The following is a 13857-nucleotide window of genomic DNA, read 5'->3' as shown; positions in this document are numbered from 1 at the left end:
ATGTTGTACGGATATGGGCCAAATTGGATGATCGGGCAAAGTAAGCGGGGCGGTTTAGGGTTCGGACCCCACCCGGTCCGACCCGTTCGGATTCGGGTTGACTCGGATAAGCTTGTGCCGGGTCGAGCCGGGCTGTGTGACTAATGGTTGGACTGGACAATCCAAACCGGGCAAAGAATAGTGGTACCAAGCCATCCCGCCTGAGGTCTATTTCGGATTTGGGTCGACTCAGATTGGTATATGTTGGATCGGGTCAAACCGCGTTGAACTGGTCTGGACTTGGGTCAAATTGATTTGGATTTATATTGGGTGAAGTGTGTTGATTAAGACAAAACTAAATTTAGTCAATAATTAATAGAAAATTAATGCATTAATTATAAATTATTTAATTCAAATGAAGAAAAAAAAAGCTAAGGATTTAATACTAATGTTCGTATGGTTAACCCAATGGTTATCCACAACCCAACCCATTTAAATGGACGGATCGGGTGACGGGTTGATCACACAACCTGCCAAGTAAATGGACGAGTTGGGTGGGTGAGATACTGGGTGGGTTGGGTGGGTTTAGCGGGTTGGGTGAAAAATTGCCACCCCTAATTTCTACTATCAAATAGCGTCTAAACTAGAATTCCCTCTCCCTTACTCCAGCTCTGGCAACACAGACTCTAAGGCCTACTAGAGCTAATGTGGGATATGCTACAACTAGAAATGTATCCTATGGTGTCGGTCCGATATGTTGTATTGGGCCTATTGGCATATATCGTATAGTGTCTATAGTATCTGCCGATATGGCCTAATTTATTCAAAGGTGGCATAAGCATAGAAATTTTCTCCCTTTTTATTATTTATTATTTTTTTTATTTTATGTCATTTTTGAAACAACTAATGAGATGCTCTCCTTCTCCACCTAAAATTTCTAGTAAGCTTCCTCCCCCACTTTCTCATAAATTATCTATAATTCATATTTATCTCCTACAATATCTCAAATTCTTATTTATTCTCTCCCCCACTTTTTATCTATATCTATCTAAAGAAATATTAAATTTAAAAATTTAAAAATTATCTAAATATTCTAACAAAATTATATAATAACTTTAAAATATTTATTCAAAATACAAAAAAATTATAATAGATTTAATAATATTCATATTATTAATAATTTTATGTTTTTACAAAATTCATCACAAAATTGTGTACTAACAAATTACGATTTTCTGGATTATTCAATTTAAATGTTAATTAAACCATAAAAATTTAACATCAAAAAAATAAAATATTATTTTAAATATTTCAATAACTAAATATCCTAAATAACAATATTAGAATTAGCTAAATAATTATATAACAAAATATTTAATAATATGTAATAACTTTAAAATAAATAAAAACAAAAAAACAAAAGAAATTTAAATATTTTATATATTACTTAGACATTTAAAAAACTAAATACTTTGAGTAACAAAATATTTAACATAACTAGATTATAAATAGTTAAAATAATGAAATTATGTAATAAATTTAAAAAATTTCTTAACAATAGAAAGATAATTTTAACATAATATACAAATTTATCATAATTTTTTAATTTACAACATTAATAACAAAATTACATAATAATAGTATAAGTTATAATTTTACAGATTATTAAATTCAATAAGTAATTAATATTTTAAAATTTAAGTATTGATATTATTTTGATAACTAAATAATATTGTAAATAACTAATTTCACTTATATCAATTAATAATTCTAGAAAATAACTTTCAAGAAAATTAATATTTATTGACAATAATTTTAAAATCTTAATCTATATTTATTATATATTTATCTATAATAAATTAAAATTTATTGTTTTTTGTGATAAATATATTTTCAATATCTAGGTAAAAAATTATTTTTGTTTTGTTATTTAATAGCAAATTTTTAATAATATTGGAGATTAAACTACTATTATTTAACTTCTTTAAATTTAATTTATTGTACTTATTGTATTTTTTTTATAATTTATTGATAAATATTTATTAGAGACTAAACTATTATTTGAGATTAAACTATTTATTAGGGTTGCATGTCAGGTAGGTTGGACTGGGTTTATGGTTAACCTAGGCCCGACCCTAAAATTTGGGCTTAAGGCCTGAGCCCAAACCGAGGCTGAGGTCAAGCCCGATCTTCCCAACCCGAGACCAGTCCACACTATAATTTGATGCACTCAGGTTGGGCTCGGACCAATTTAGGTTACCTAAGGGCTAGACCCGAGCCCAACCCGAAAAAAAAAAAAAAAAAAAAAAAAAAAAAAAAAAAAAAAAAAAAAAAAAAAAAACTGACTTCTTGGGCCCAAACCCAACCCAAAGACCAAAAGTCCAAGCCCAGCCCTTGTAAAATTTCTGGTTTGGGCCCACCCAAGTTGCACTCCTATTTATTGACTAATTTAATATATTTTTTAGTATTTATTGTATTTTTGTAATTATTTTATTTATTGTACTTTTATTAGTTACTTATTGTATTTTTATTATCAATATATTTTTAATAATTGTGTATTTTTGCTATAAATTTTCAATAGTTATTGGAGATTAAACAATTGTTATTTATTAGAGATTACATTATTAATTTAGTTGAAATTAGAAGTGCTCACAAGTTGGTTTGGCTTGGTTGTAGGATGTTTGGCCAACCAAATCGACCTAGTCAGGTTGGGGAGTTGGTCATCCGAAACCAACTAACTATTAGTGAAAACCGACCAACTCGGGTTGTATCGATTTGGGTCAATTTTCGATTTGGTCGGTTAGTTAAAAATATTTAATCTTAAAACTTAAATTTAAATTAAAAAATATATAGTGTCATTATTCTAAATAAATGTAAAAATTAAATTTATGATATAAAATATTTTAGACTAAGAAATATAGGAATTTTCCCATTTTCTTGTATTAAAAAATTATATTAAAAATATAAAACCATTGTATACTATTGTGTGTTTTTATCATTTAGCTTTCGCTTAACAAATTCAATGGATCGCATGGGTCCCTACTAGTTCACTACTATTAAAAATCAAACCTCACATGATTTGAACCCATGTCATCCAGCTTGACAACACCTAAGAAAGTATCCAATATTAACCACTAAGCCATCTTTTATTTCATGTCAATAAATGAAATAAATTAATATTTATTAATATTAATGTCTACATACAATCTAAACAAGCAACATACACTTATATTCAATAACTCCAAATACAAATCAATAATAATAATAATAATAAATAAAATTAGTATTTTATAAATCGATGGAATAAATAATTTATTAAATACACATATATATCAAAAAATAATTTTTAATTTCAAAAAATTTATACAAATAAAAATATTAATAATATAATAATTATATTAATAATAAAATGCCACATTAATATTAATTTTTTTATAAATTAATAATATAAATTTTAAATTTGATTAAATAAAAGTATATTTATTCTTTATAAAATATTTGAGAATATAATATAAATTGAATATATCAAGTCCACTAATCTACATTTATAAAGTAAAATATTTTTTATTTTATAAAATTGATAAAAATAAAAATATTAGTAATGGGATAATTATCTTAATAATTAAAATTTATGAATTTTCATATGATATACATCTTAAAAAATTTAATAGGTTTGATATATTTTAAGTTAAAGTTATTTGTTTTTTTATAAATTATTAATTGATATTTCAATTTACATTTTATAATAACATATTTATTGTTTACAAAAATGAAAACATTATTTACCAAACTTTAGGGAATTAATTTTTTAGTTGATTTTGTTGGTAATGTTAAAAATCAGAAATAGTAAAAAAGAAAAAAATGATATACTAATTCAAATGTAATAGTTGCATATATTTTGTGCCTTGGATTTTAATAGAAAATAAAATAATAATGGCTTTGTTCATCTATTAATGTGTAAAAGTTGACACTATTATGTTCTTTCTAAACTGAAAAGTTGTCAAAAAAAGCTTTAAAGGAATGCCTAAGGTGGTATAAAATGTTTTTTGTGTTAAGGGGAGCCTTATCCATTGCATTGATGATAAGACCAAAGCTGCTTAACACCACGTTTGGGCAGTGAACCTCTGTTTTACACTTAAGAGGTGAGAATTAGATGATGGATTCCTTCCTCTTGGGTAACAAGTTGTTGAATCAATCAACTACTATTGCCATTGTTTCATATTCTAATATGTCACTCTTAATTTTTCATTTTTGTGAGTAAAGAATTATTTTGGACTGTATCTTTGAGTTTACATTGTTTTAAAACATTTATCTCTAATGTCTTCCATATGTTCTATATTAGAGCTAAATTGATGAGAGTATAAAACTTAATTGATGACCAAAGTTATCAAAGCCAAAGGAAAACAAATCTAAAGTTGAAATAAATGCCCTCAAGTTCTAAAAAGAGTTAGGTTGGAACTATGCCATAGGTATTATAAAGCTAAATTGATGAGGGTACAAACTAGATCTTTTTCCATGGAACAATGCCATGAACTCAATTCCTATGCACTTCTTTGTTTTAATTAAAAGAATTAGGTTGCGTGCCTGATGTTAGCACATTGTGGAAGAATTCTTTTCTTGTTTTATGAACAAAAAGACATCTTGACTAAGATAAAGATATTTTTATGAAGACTAGTAAGCATGCATGTGCTTTGCATGTTGCAATTCTAGATGATAATAATGATAGTAATAATATATTCAAATTTATCTATAAATTTTGTGTATTTTTTATTTTTATATTTTTTTATCATTAATCAAATGCAGATTACAAAATCTATATCTGATTACATAAGCACCTCATCCAAATATGTGATAATCAGATTGAGTTGTGAAGTTTCAAGTATCACTGACAAGCCTATCTTTTGGCTAGACTTATTTTTTTAGTGTTTTCTCTTTTTGATGTATTAAATAGAGGGAATTGAATAAGGTGAAAAGTGGTAGATCAATTTGACTTGGTAGGCTGATCAATTTGATTTAGATTGTTGAATTGCTTAACCATCACTTGGATAAAAATGGTTTTGTTTTTGAGTCAGTTTTAAAATATATGGGTTTATATTGTTAAAAATATCGACATAGATCTAATTAAGAACATTTATTAGTGAAAAATAACTTAAAAATATAGGATTTAATAAGAGAAAATGGAATTTAATATCTTAAGTATAAGACTTAATGGGAGGGGATTAAATGAGATGGAAAGTAATAATTGAAATTACATTTTCAACCCTTACAATTAGAGATGGATTAAATACAAAAATATAGGCATTTTAGTAGCCATTAAAACTTGCACTAAAGCTATAATAAAATTTCTTTTATACATTTTCTCAAACAAAGAATAGAAGATAATTTTAGTCCAAAAAAAGTTTCATATTGCATCTACACTTTTGTATAGTATAGATATTTTCATATGAAAGAGTTTTTTTTCTCTTTTCTCATGATATTGGGTATCAGATTTTCCTTAGTAAAAGTTAAACTTGAAGTATTTAATGTGAACTTATATCTTGACCTTTATTTGCATACTTACAAAGCTCGTTCCCTTACATTAGTTTCTTCCAAAGTGGAAAGCTAACATATCTAAAAATTAGGAAACAATTATTTTATTAGCCCTTTCTATGAGACTAATGATAGATAAAAGTAACAATTTTGAATAGTGGCTCTATGCCAACTTGACTCGTACTAACAAATTCTTTTTTTCTATACACAAACATAGAATGCTAGTAATATAAATTTAGAATTCATCATGTAGTTACATCCCAATTTAGAATGCTAAACCACATGTAGGGCTATAACTTGCAAGGCTGTAACTAAAGAACCTAGATCTCAACAAAAACCCTACACACATGACATCCAATCATACATTGGAGACATCTCTTTATTAATTTCACATGCTTGTATGGACCCCCTGCTTTCAGAGTGTGTGTAGAGTTTTTTCTTACCCAAGATTCCATCACATAATCCAAGCACAACCCAATCAATAAAAAATTTTGAACTGATTGAGCTTCAGTCTTGGGACTTCAGCAAGGCTGCATTTGGCAAACTTAGGCATGAACTAAACTCAAGTTAGGTTTGGACTTAGACTTCGAGCAGCCCAAGTCCAATTTGATCTCATTTGAGCCTGCTCAATCAACATTCTATAATATAGCACTTACGTATATAGGTGCATTATATATTCATTCTATCATATGCACATAAGAATATTTTGTCATTTTACAACATTTAAGACTAACAATCTTGACCCCAACCTATTTGATCCATCCAATCCACCCACCTTGGAATCCACCCATACCCATCCAATCAATTTGTGGGTCAATATGGGTTGAGTAACCCAATAGGATCAGTGGAAAAGGGTTAGGGTGGGCTGGGTCGAGGGTACCCATTAGGGTCAGGATGGGTTGGGTCACGCGGATCAAGATGGGTTGGATCAAAGTCAACTTTATCTATACTCGAAAAAACAGAAGTTGCAACGATTCAAACTCAGGCCTCCTAACATGCCCACATCTCATTACACTTCCAAACCACCATGCCACATTTCATTTTGAGATTAAAAGTGAAATAAAATAGATTTTATTAACTTTCATGTTCACATGCAATTTTATACAAAAGCACTTCTTACAAAAGAAATTTTATACAAAAGCACATTTACAAAATCAATTTTATAAAGTAATTTTCTGAAAAGGGCTTTTATGAAAGTACTTTTATAAAAGTACTTTTACAGAAAAGCACTTTTATAAAAGTATTTTTCCGAAAGTACTTTTAGAAAAAAAAATTTACACGAAAGCACTTTATGAAAGTACTTTTATGAAAACACTTTTATGAAAGCATAAAAACACTTTTATAAAAGTAATTTTATGAAAGAACTTTTACACGAAAGCACTTTTATTAAAGTACTTTTATGAAAGCACTTATGAATGCATAAAAGCACTTTTATAAAAGTACTTTTACACAAAAGTACTTTAATGAAAGCACTTTTATAAAATTACTTTTATGAAAGTACTTTTATGAAAGCACTTTTATAGAAGTACTTTCATAAAAGTACTTTTGTGAAAGCACTTTTATAAAAGTTATGCATTTTTTTGCATTTTCTGCAATTTTTTGTTATTTTCTGCATTTTCTGTAATTTTTTGGTATTTTTCTATGTTTTCTAAATTTGTTTTGGTATTTTTCTGCATTTATACAAAATTTTGGAGCTTTCGTACATATTTTTTTTCACTTTTGGTGTTATTCATGCATTTCCTACAATTTTCTGGTATTTGTTGCATAGTTTTTAATTTTTTCTACAAAAGTTCTGAATTTTCTGTAATTTTTTGTTTTTTTTTTGTATTTTTCGTAATTTGTTGGTATTTTTGGTATTTTTTGAATTATCTGCAATTTTTCTACTATTTTCTGCACTTATCTATAATTTTTGCATTTTTGAGTATATGGGTTGACCTGACTTGTTTTTGTCATGTGGCAGTCTTGAAAGAAATTATTCTCTCAAAATTTATTATTTTGGGTATACGGGGCTGTCCCAACCCATTTTTGTATTTATAAGTGAGGGTAGGTGGGTTAGTATGGGTGAAGGTGGTTAAGGGTCCATATGGATGGGTCAATTGGGTCAATATGGGTGGGTTAGGGTTAGGGTGGGATATGACCCTTTAACAAGGATTGATGATGGATTATGGTGGGTTGGTATTCAACCCTTACCCAACCCAACCCACCCATTTGATACCCTTAACAACATTCTTATGATTAACCTAAGCTCATAATATAAATACACATATTTTGCATGTTATCAATACATAAACAACTATTATATAATACGTATGTGTTATGCAAAACCTAGTAAATAGAGATAATGAGAAGCTAGAAATACAGTACACACAGATTTACATGACTCGACTTATAGCCTACATCCACGGGTGAAGGAGAAATCGAAATCCACTATAAAAAATAAAACAATACTGGAAATTATAAAATTGTGTAAGCACTCTATCAAAAAAACCCTAAACTCCAATACACCCAAACTCACAAACTCAAAATCTTTTAAAAGCCAAAGATGTATAAAAGACAATCCTCCAAACAGCATATAATATATGATAGATCAGACCCATAAGCAGAATATGAATTGGGTCCAAGTTTTATTTATTGGGTTGAAGCTTAAGCTATGATTTATAAACTCAGATTAACCTCAGGTTGGCCCTAGGTTTGACCTTCAACCCAACTCAGCCAGGATAAGGTTCATTTTGTAAAACAAATTGAGCTCGAAAACCTTAAAATTTGATGAGTTTATCCCTAAGTTCGACCTCAACCCAAACCCAACCTATATAGTTATAGATTCTAGATTAAGTGAATTTACTTTGAAACAGCTTACAGTTGCATTTACTAATAGACCCAATCCTGACTGTTCTGGATATAAAGGAACCATATATTGGGTCAGACACGGCATGGGTCTTGGGACAATCTGAACCTGATAAGAAGCACCACCATCCCTTGAAAATTTGAATCCGGTTAGATATTAAGTAGCTAGAGAGACAGTAAATTACTTTTCTTCTTTTTCTCCCTTGAACTTGAAATGCAGTTGGAGTAAAATTGTTGGTGTTCTATCTTGTATTTCCCAAGTATTACTTTTAATTTGTGAGAGTGGAAGAACTCTCAAATATATAAGTGAGAGTGTGAGACTAAAAGAGAACCTTTTCTCCCTAGGCACTGCTCTTTATAATCTAAGATTAGGGCTGCCACCTCAGCCAAGTTTGAGAACCACTCTCATGCAATTGAGAGATTGGTTAGGTTAACTCTTACACATGTTTTCTTATATAAGAATTAGTGGTTTTGCCAAAGGGCCCACACCACTACAATATGATATGAACCTATGTGGGCTTGTTACAAATAGATTCCTGGGCCATGAGCCATTGGCCCTCGGCATACCGAGGCCCATATTGACCCACTTATTTGGCTTAAAAAATCACTTGTTTCCACGGTGGAGGAGTTGTTGGATCTATAGTGGATACTTGATCCCATTTACACATTTGAGAATCTTACCATCGAGTAAAACTAAAATCTTTAGTTTTTTCTATATATTTAAATATTAATACTTGGATCTCCCTTCGGAAAAGAAAAGGCTAGTTGGGCTTCTCATTTAGAAAGAAAAAGTTAATTGGGTTTGTTAATATCTTTGTCCCATTTTGGTATCTGGAAGTTATCATGCGTTGGTTCCATTGTTTCATTTTATTATATTTGATATCTGATAATCAGTTAATCACACTCCACACTCCCTCACGCAGAAATTGGGGAAATAGGGAATCTAATTATCATGGTAGTGTTTATGATATGTAGATTATGCTCAATAAGTGTGACAAATCACTTTATAAGTTGCCTTTCAATCCAGTCTTACAGCCACTTCCCTGAACTCAATTCCCTGAGCTCTACCTGGAACCATATCTCCCCAGTATTTATTCAGGCTTTATCAACTACTCCGGTCTTTGATATAACTCGATCGGCAATGGTGGTCATCAAAGTGGAACACTACGATAAGACATACACAATCGAGAAGAAATGCAAATCAGTCATAGACATACGCTTTTATCTTCAGTTTCATGTACCCTTCGATGATCAACTTCTATTATACAACGGAAATCTTCTATTAGATGGGAGGACGGCTTTATCTGATCTGGGCATTGAGGAGGAGGATGATAATGAAGTGAGGATGAAAGTCCACAGGAAGATTCGGCCTCAGATCATCACAATCACCGTTCACACAGGGTGCGATGTGTTATTCCTTGAGATATCAAGCGTCGACACAGTTTTCAGTCTGAAAAAGATGATCGATGAGCAGGTGGGTATATCTCCACGGCGCCAGAATCTGAGAACGCTGGGAGTTCCGATGTATGACCAGTGGAAGCTGGAGAGGTATGCAATTTCCACTACACCCACTGTTTTTGTGTCGGAGACACCTCAGGACCCACGGTGGAATGTAGCCATTACTGTGGAGGTTCCAACCACTGGGCAATCAATGGTCATAAATGTGGAGAAGTATGACACAGTTCACACACTGCATGGAATGATTCGTCGTGCGGGATTAGCAGATGAGGGACGTGATTTCCATCTTGAATGTGCAGGCACGCGACTTGATGGGACACTGGACATAATTAGTTACGACATTGAATCTGGGGACACTGTGACTTTGATTTATCACTGATGAGATTAACAAGACGGTGATTCATGATGGGCAATATGAGAATAGTAGTAGTAGTATTAGTAGGAATGATGGATCAGACTGATGGGTCGAGCTTCTTGTTTATCATATAATCCTTGTAATTCACTTCTCAAAGAGGTTGCAAGGATTATATGATAAACAGGAAACTCGACTCATCAGCCTGATTCATTATTCGTTCTAATTAGTAATAGTAGTAGTATATGATGAATAAGATAACATGGTGAGAAGGGTTTGATTTAAGTTTTAGATATATCAAATTAGTATATGGTGTTTTCAGATTATTAGATTATCTTCTTATTAATTGATGAAATGGTTTTGGAGCCCTTTTAGTTTGTGAACATATATATGCTCTTACAGATAAGTTTCTAATAATCCTCACTACCCAAATAAAAATGGTTGATGAGGATGAATTGATGATAATGGTGGTAAGAAGAAGATCTAATTCTGATCAGTGAGGTTCTCTCCATTCAAGGAAAGAAATTTTTTCTTAGATATACAAAAAGACACAGAAAGACAGTTTAGAACATCTCATCTTTCAGGGATATCTCCATTCAAATAAATAGATAAAATTGATGATAAAACTATCATCTTTCAGGGATATCTCCACCAATTTAGAACATATTTACATTCTTGGAATTCCCAGATGACTTATTTTGTAGTATCCTTGAAAATTTAGTTCTTTATTTCTTTTCAGATTTATGACTTCTCTTTAAGCTCTAGCCTAACAAACGAGCTTCAGCCCAACATTCTCCCGCACAAATGGGTTGTTGGTTTCATTCACTGTTGATGAAACTCTCCACAACAAGCTCGTGCATTCTAGCTATGCACTCCCCTCCACTCAGCCGTTCCAACTGCAGACAAAAGGAACTGGTTGATGAGTCTAAGGAATTACAACTATTTTGTTTTGTCAGGAAATGCAAATCCAATGCTTCTGATTTCTGAAAATGAAAGTTAAGTCATCCGAACAATAATGAAACAGTTCTTGTATTAGACCTTTCTGTGAAAGCAAATATCGACCCACAAAAGTAATAATTTTGAATGGTAACTCTGTATGCCAACCTAACTCGTTATGGCAAATTCTCTTTTTCTACTTCATATCAAGGTTTTAAAAACCGAACCTGACAACGAACTGGTCAGGGGTCCGGTTCTCAGGTCGAACAGTCCGACCGTACGAACCAAATGGACAGTCCATTATAAAAAATTAAAAAAATTAAAAAAATTAGAAAAGGCCAAAACCATTGGATGGTTTGAACGGTATGACCGTCTGGATCAGTGGTTTGCTGACTAAATCAACGGTTTTTGGCAAAATAACGGTTCTGGGGTAAAACGAAACCAGTCACCTGACCGATTCCTGGTTTTTTAGGTCCAACTGTCCGGATCGATCCGATCTGGTTTCGAAAACCATACTTCATATTATCATACACACAAGGAAATGTCGTTCAGAAAATAACAGAAATTTGAATTTCATTGCAGTGTTCTGTATCCATGCTTCATGTTATCATATACACAAGGAAATGTCGTTCAGAAAATAACAGAAATTTAAACTTCACTGCAGTGTTTTTTATCGTGGTGATGCATGTCGGTCGCGGTTCTGTCTCAGTCAGTGTTTTTGAACCATAATTGACCCGGATGGTCAGACAGTTCAGCCCAGGAACTGTCCAGTCAACCAGTTCCATTTCACCCTTAACCCATTCTTTAACCAAAAACTGATGACTTTGGTCAGTGACCCGCTGACCCAAGCAGTCAAACTAAACTCGTTCAACCCGAACAACAGTTATTTTTGACATTTTTATTTTTTAAATTAGAACAGGCCATCCATTTGAACCGGATGATCAAACCACTAACCCAAAAACTGGTGGCGAATGTAATTCCGGTTCCGGGTCATTTTTTAAAACATTGGTTTCAGTTATACATCAGTGCCACATAATCCCTTATGCTTAAATCTTTTCTTGTAGACTAATCAAGTGCAAACGTTTTATACTTTGAAACACAATACCACCATACCAAACATGGCACCATATTTACTTAGGGCTACAACTTGAGACTAGGGCTGCAAGTCAGGCTGGGATAGGTCGAGTTAAGGCCAACCCTAGCCCAACCCTAAGTTCTAAACCCCAACCCTAACCCTAACCCAACCCGACTAGCTCAACCCTAACCTAACCCTAACTAAATTCCTTCAACCCTAACCCAACCCAACCTTCTTCCCATCCCTTAAAACCTCATAGAATATCTCAATTTTAAAACTTAACTCAACTTTCACTACATATATTAATCCTATGTTTCATTAGTATTTGTTTGTTGACATTTTTTTTTGTTCTTTTGATACAAAATTCAAAAAAACAAGTGTTAGAAATGACTATAGTTTATTATGAGTTATGGATTACGATAAATTTTTCTTGGGCGGCAAACAACATAGACGACATGAAGAATAAAATTTTCAAAAAACATAAAATAATGTTATTAAGGTTTTAATCTTTCATATTAGGATTAAGTGAAGTGATGTGATTATCTTAAAAGAAATACATGATACTATGTGGTGGGGCTATACAAATGTCATGCATCTAAACAAACCAATGTATGTTATATATTACATATAACATATATTTATATATTACATGTACTATAGAGTCGGGTTTGGTTTGGGTTGGGTCGGGTCAAGTTGGCTAAGGGGTCAACCCTTAACCCAACCCAAAGTAAAGTCGAGTTCATGAATTTCAACCCTAACCCTAACCTAAACATCAACCCAACCCAACCCAACTTTTTCGGGTTGGATTCGGGCCAACCCGGCCCAAGTTGCAGTCTTACTTGAGAGGATCAAACCGGAACTTTTATACTGATTGGGCTTCAATTTTTAGGCCCTAGCAGGGTTTGGCCTAGAAAACATGGGACTATCTGAACTCAAGTTAGGGATGGGTTGAAACCTTGGTTAGCCAATCCCAATTTGATCCAACCGTGAGCCTGTTAGACATTCAATAATATACATACATCTACACATCTACACATCTACATATACATATATATTAATTATTTTAGGATACTTTTCATTTACATATGCATATGATTAACCCAAACTCATAGAATGCAAAAGCATAAGAAAATACACATATTATGCACATTTTTTCTCTGCACACACATATTATGTATGTTATCTATACACAAACATCTTTATCTAAAATATGTATATCAGTATATATAGTATTGGTAGTATTTGTATATATTTTTAATGTGCATTATTTCTGATTTGGTCTATAAAATGCACTCTAAAACCTTTTAAACCCAACCAACTCATACTGACCCAAACAAGTTCACCCAAGCACAATCAAGCCAAAGGCTGGCCCAAGTTATGTTGTGTTAAGCTAAGGTTTATAAACTCAGGTTGACCCACAACCTGGTCCAACCTGGATTCTCAGTTTGCAAAAGAAGGTAGACTCGAAAACCTTGAAAATTCATGAGTTTAGCTCACAAATGCGCCACCTTAGGTATATTAATTGACATCCCTAACAAAAATTTGACCCAACGTGTATGGTTTTAGATTCTAGATTTAATTAATTTTGAAACTGCTTACAATTGCTTTTACTATTAGGCAATAGACATAATCCTATTAAGGGACGTAGGAACTATTTTTTGGTCTTGGGCCCCCACGACTTACC

At 31.9% G+C, this 13857-nt stretch overlaps 1 protein-coding gene across 1 annotated transcript; it reads left to right on the top strand.

Moving 5' to 3' along the window:
• Positions 1-9493: 9493 nt before the first annotated feature.
• LOC104603573 (ubiquitin-like domain-containing protein) lies at positions 9494-10189 on the top strand. The gene has a single exon (XM_010267639.1). The coding sequence runs from the start codon at positions 9494-9496 to the stop codon at positions 10187-10189; it is 696 nt and encodes a 231-aa protein (XP_010265941.1).
• Positions 10190-13857: the final 3668 nt, after the last annotated feature.

Source organism: Nelumbo nucifera, chromosome 2 (genome assembly GCF_055504915.1).
Source record: "Nelumbo nucifera cultivar China Antique chromosome 2, China Antique-T2T, whole genome shotgun sequence".
NCBI classification, from domain to species: domain Eukaryota; kingdom Viridiplantae; phylum Streptophyta; class Magnoliopsida; order Proteales; family Nelumbonaceae; genus Nelumbo; species Nelumbo nucifera.
This window is presented reverse-complemented; position numbering and strand designations above follow the sequence as displayed.

Coding starts and splice junctions, on each gene's coding strand:
- LOC104603573 (XM_010267639.1), top strand. CDS start 9,494: ATGGTGGTCATCAAAGTGGAACACTACGATAAGACATACACAATCGAG.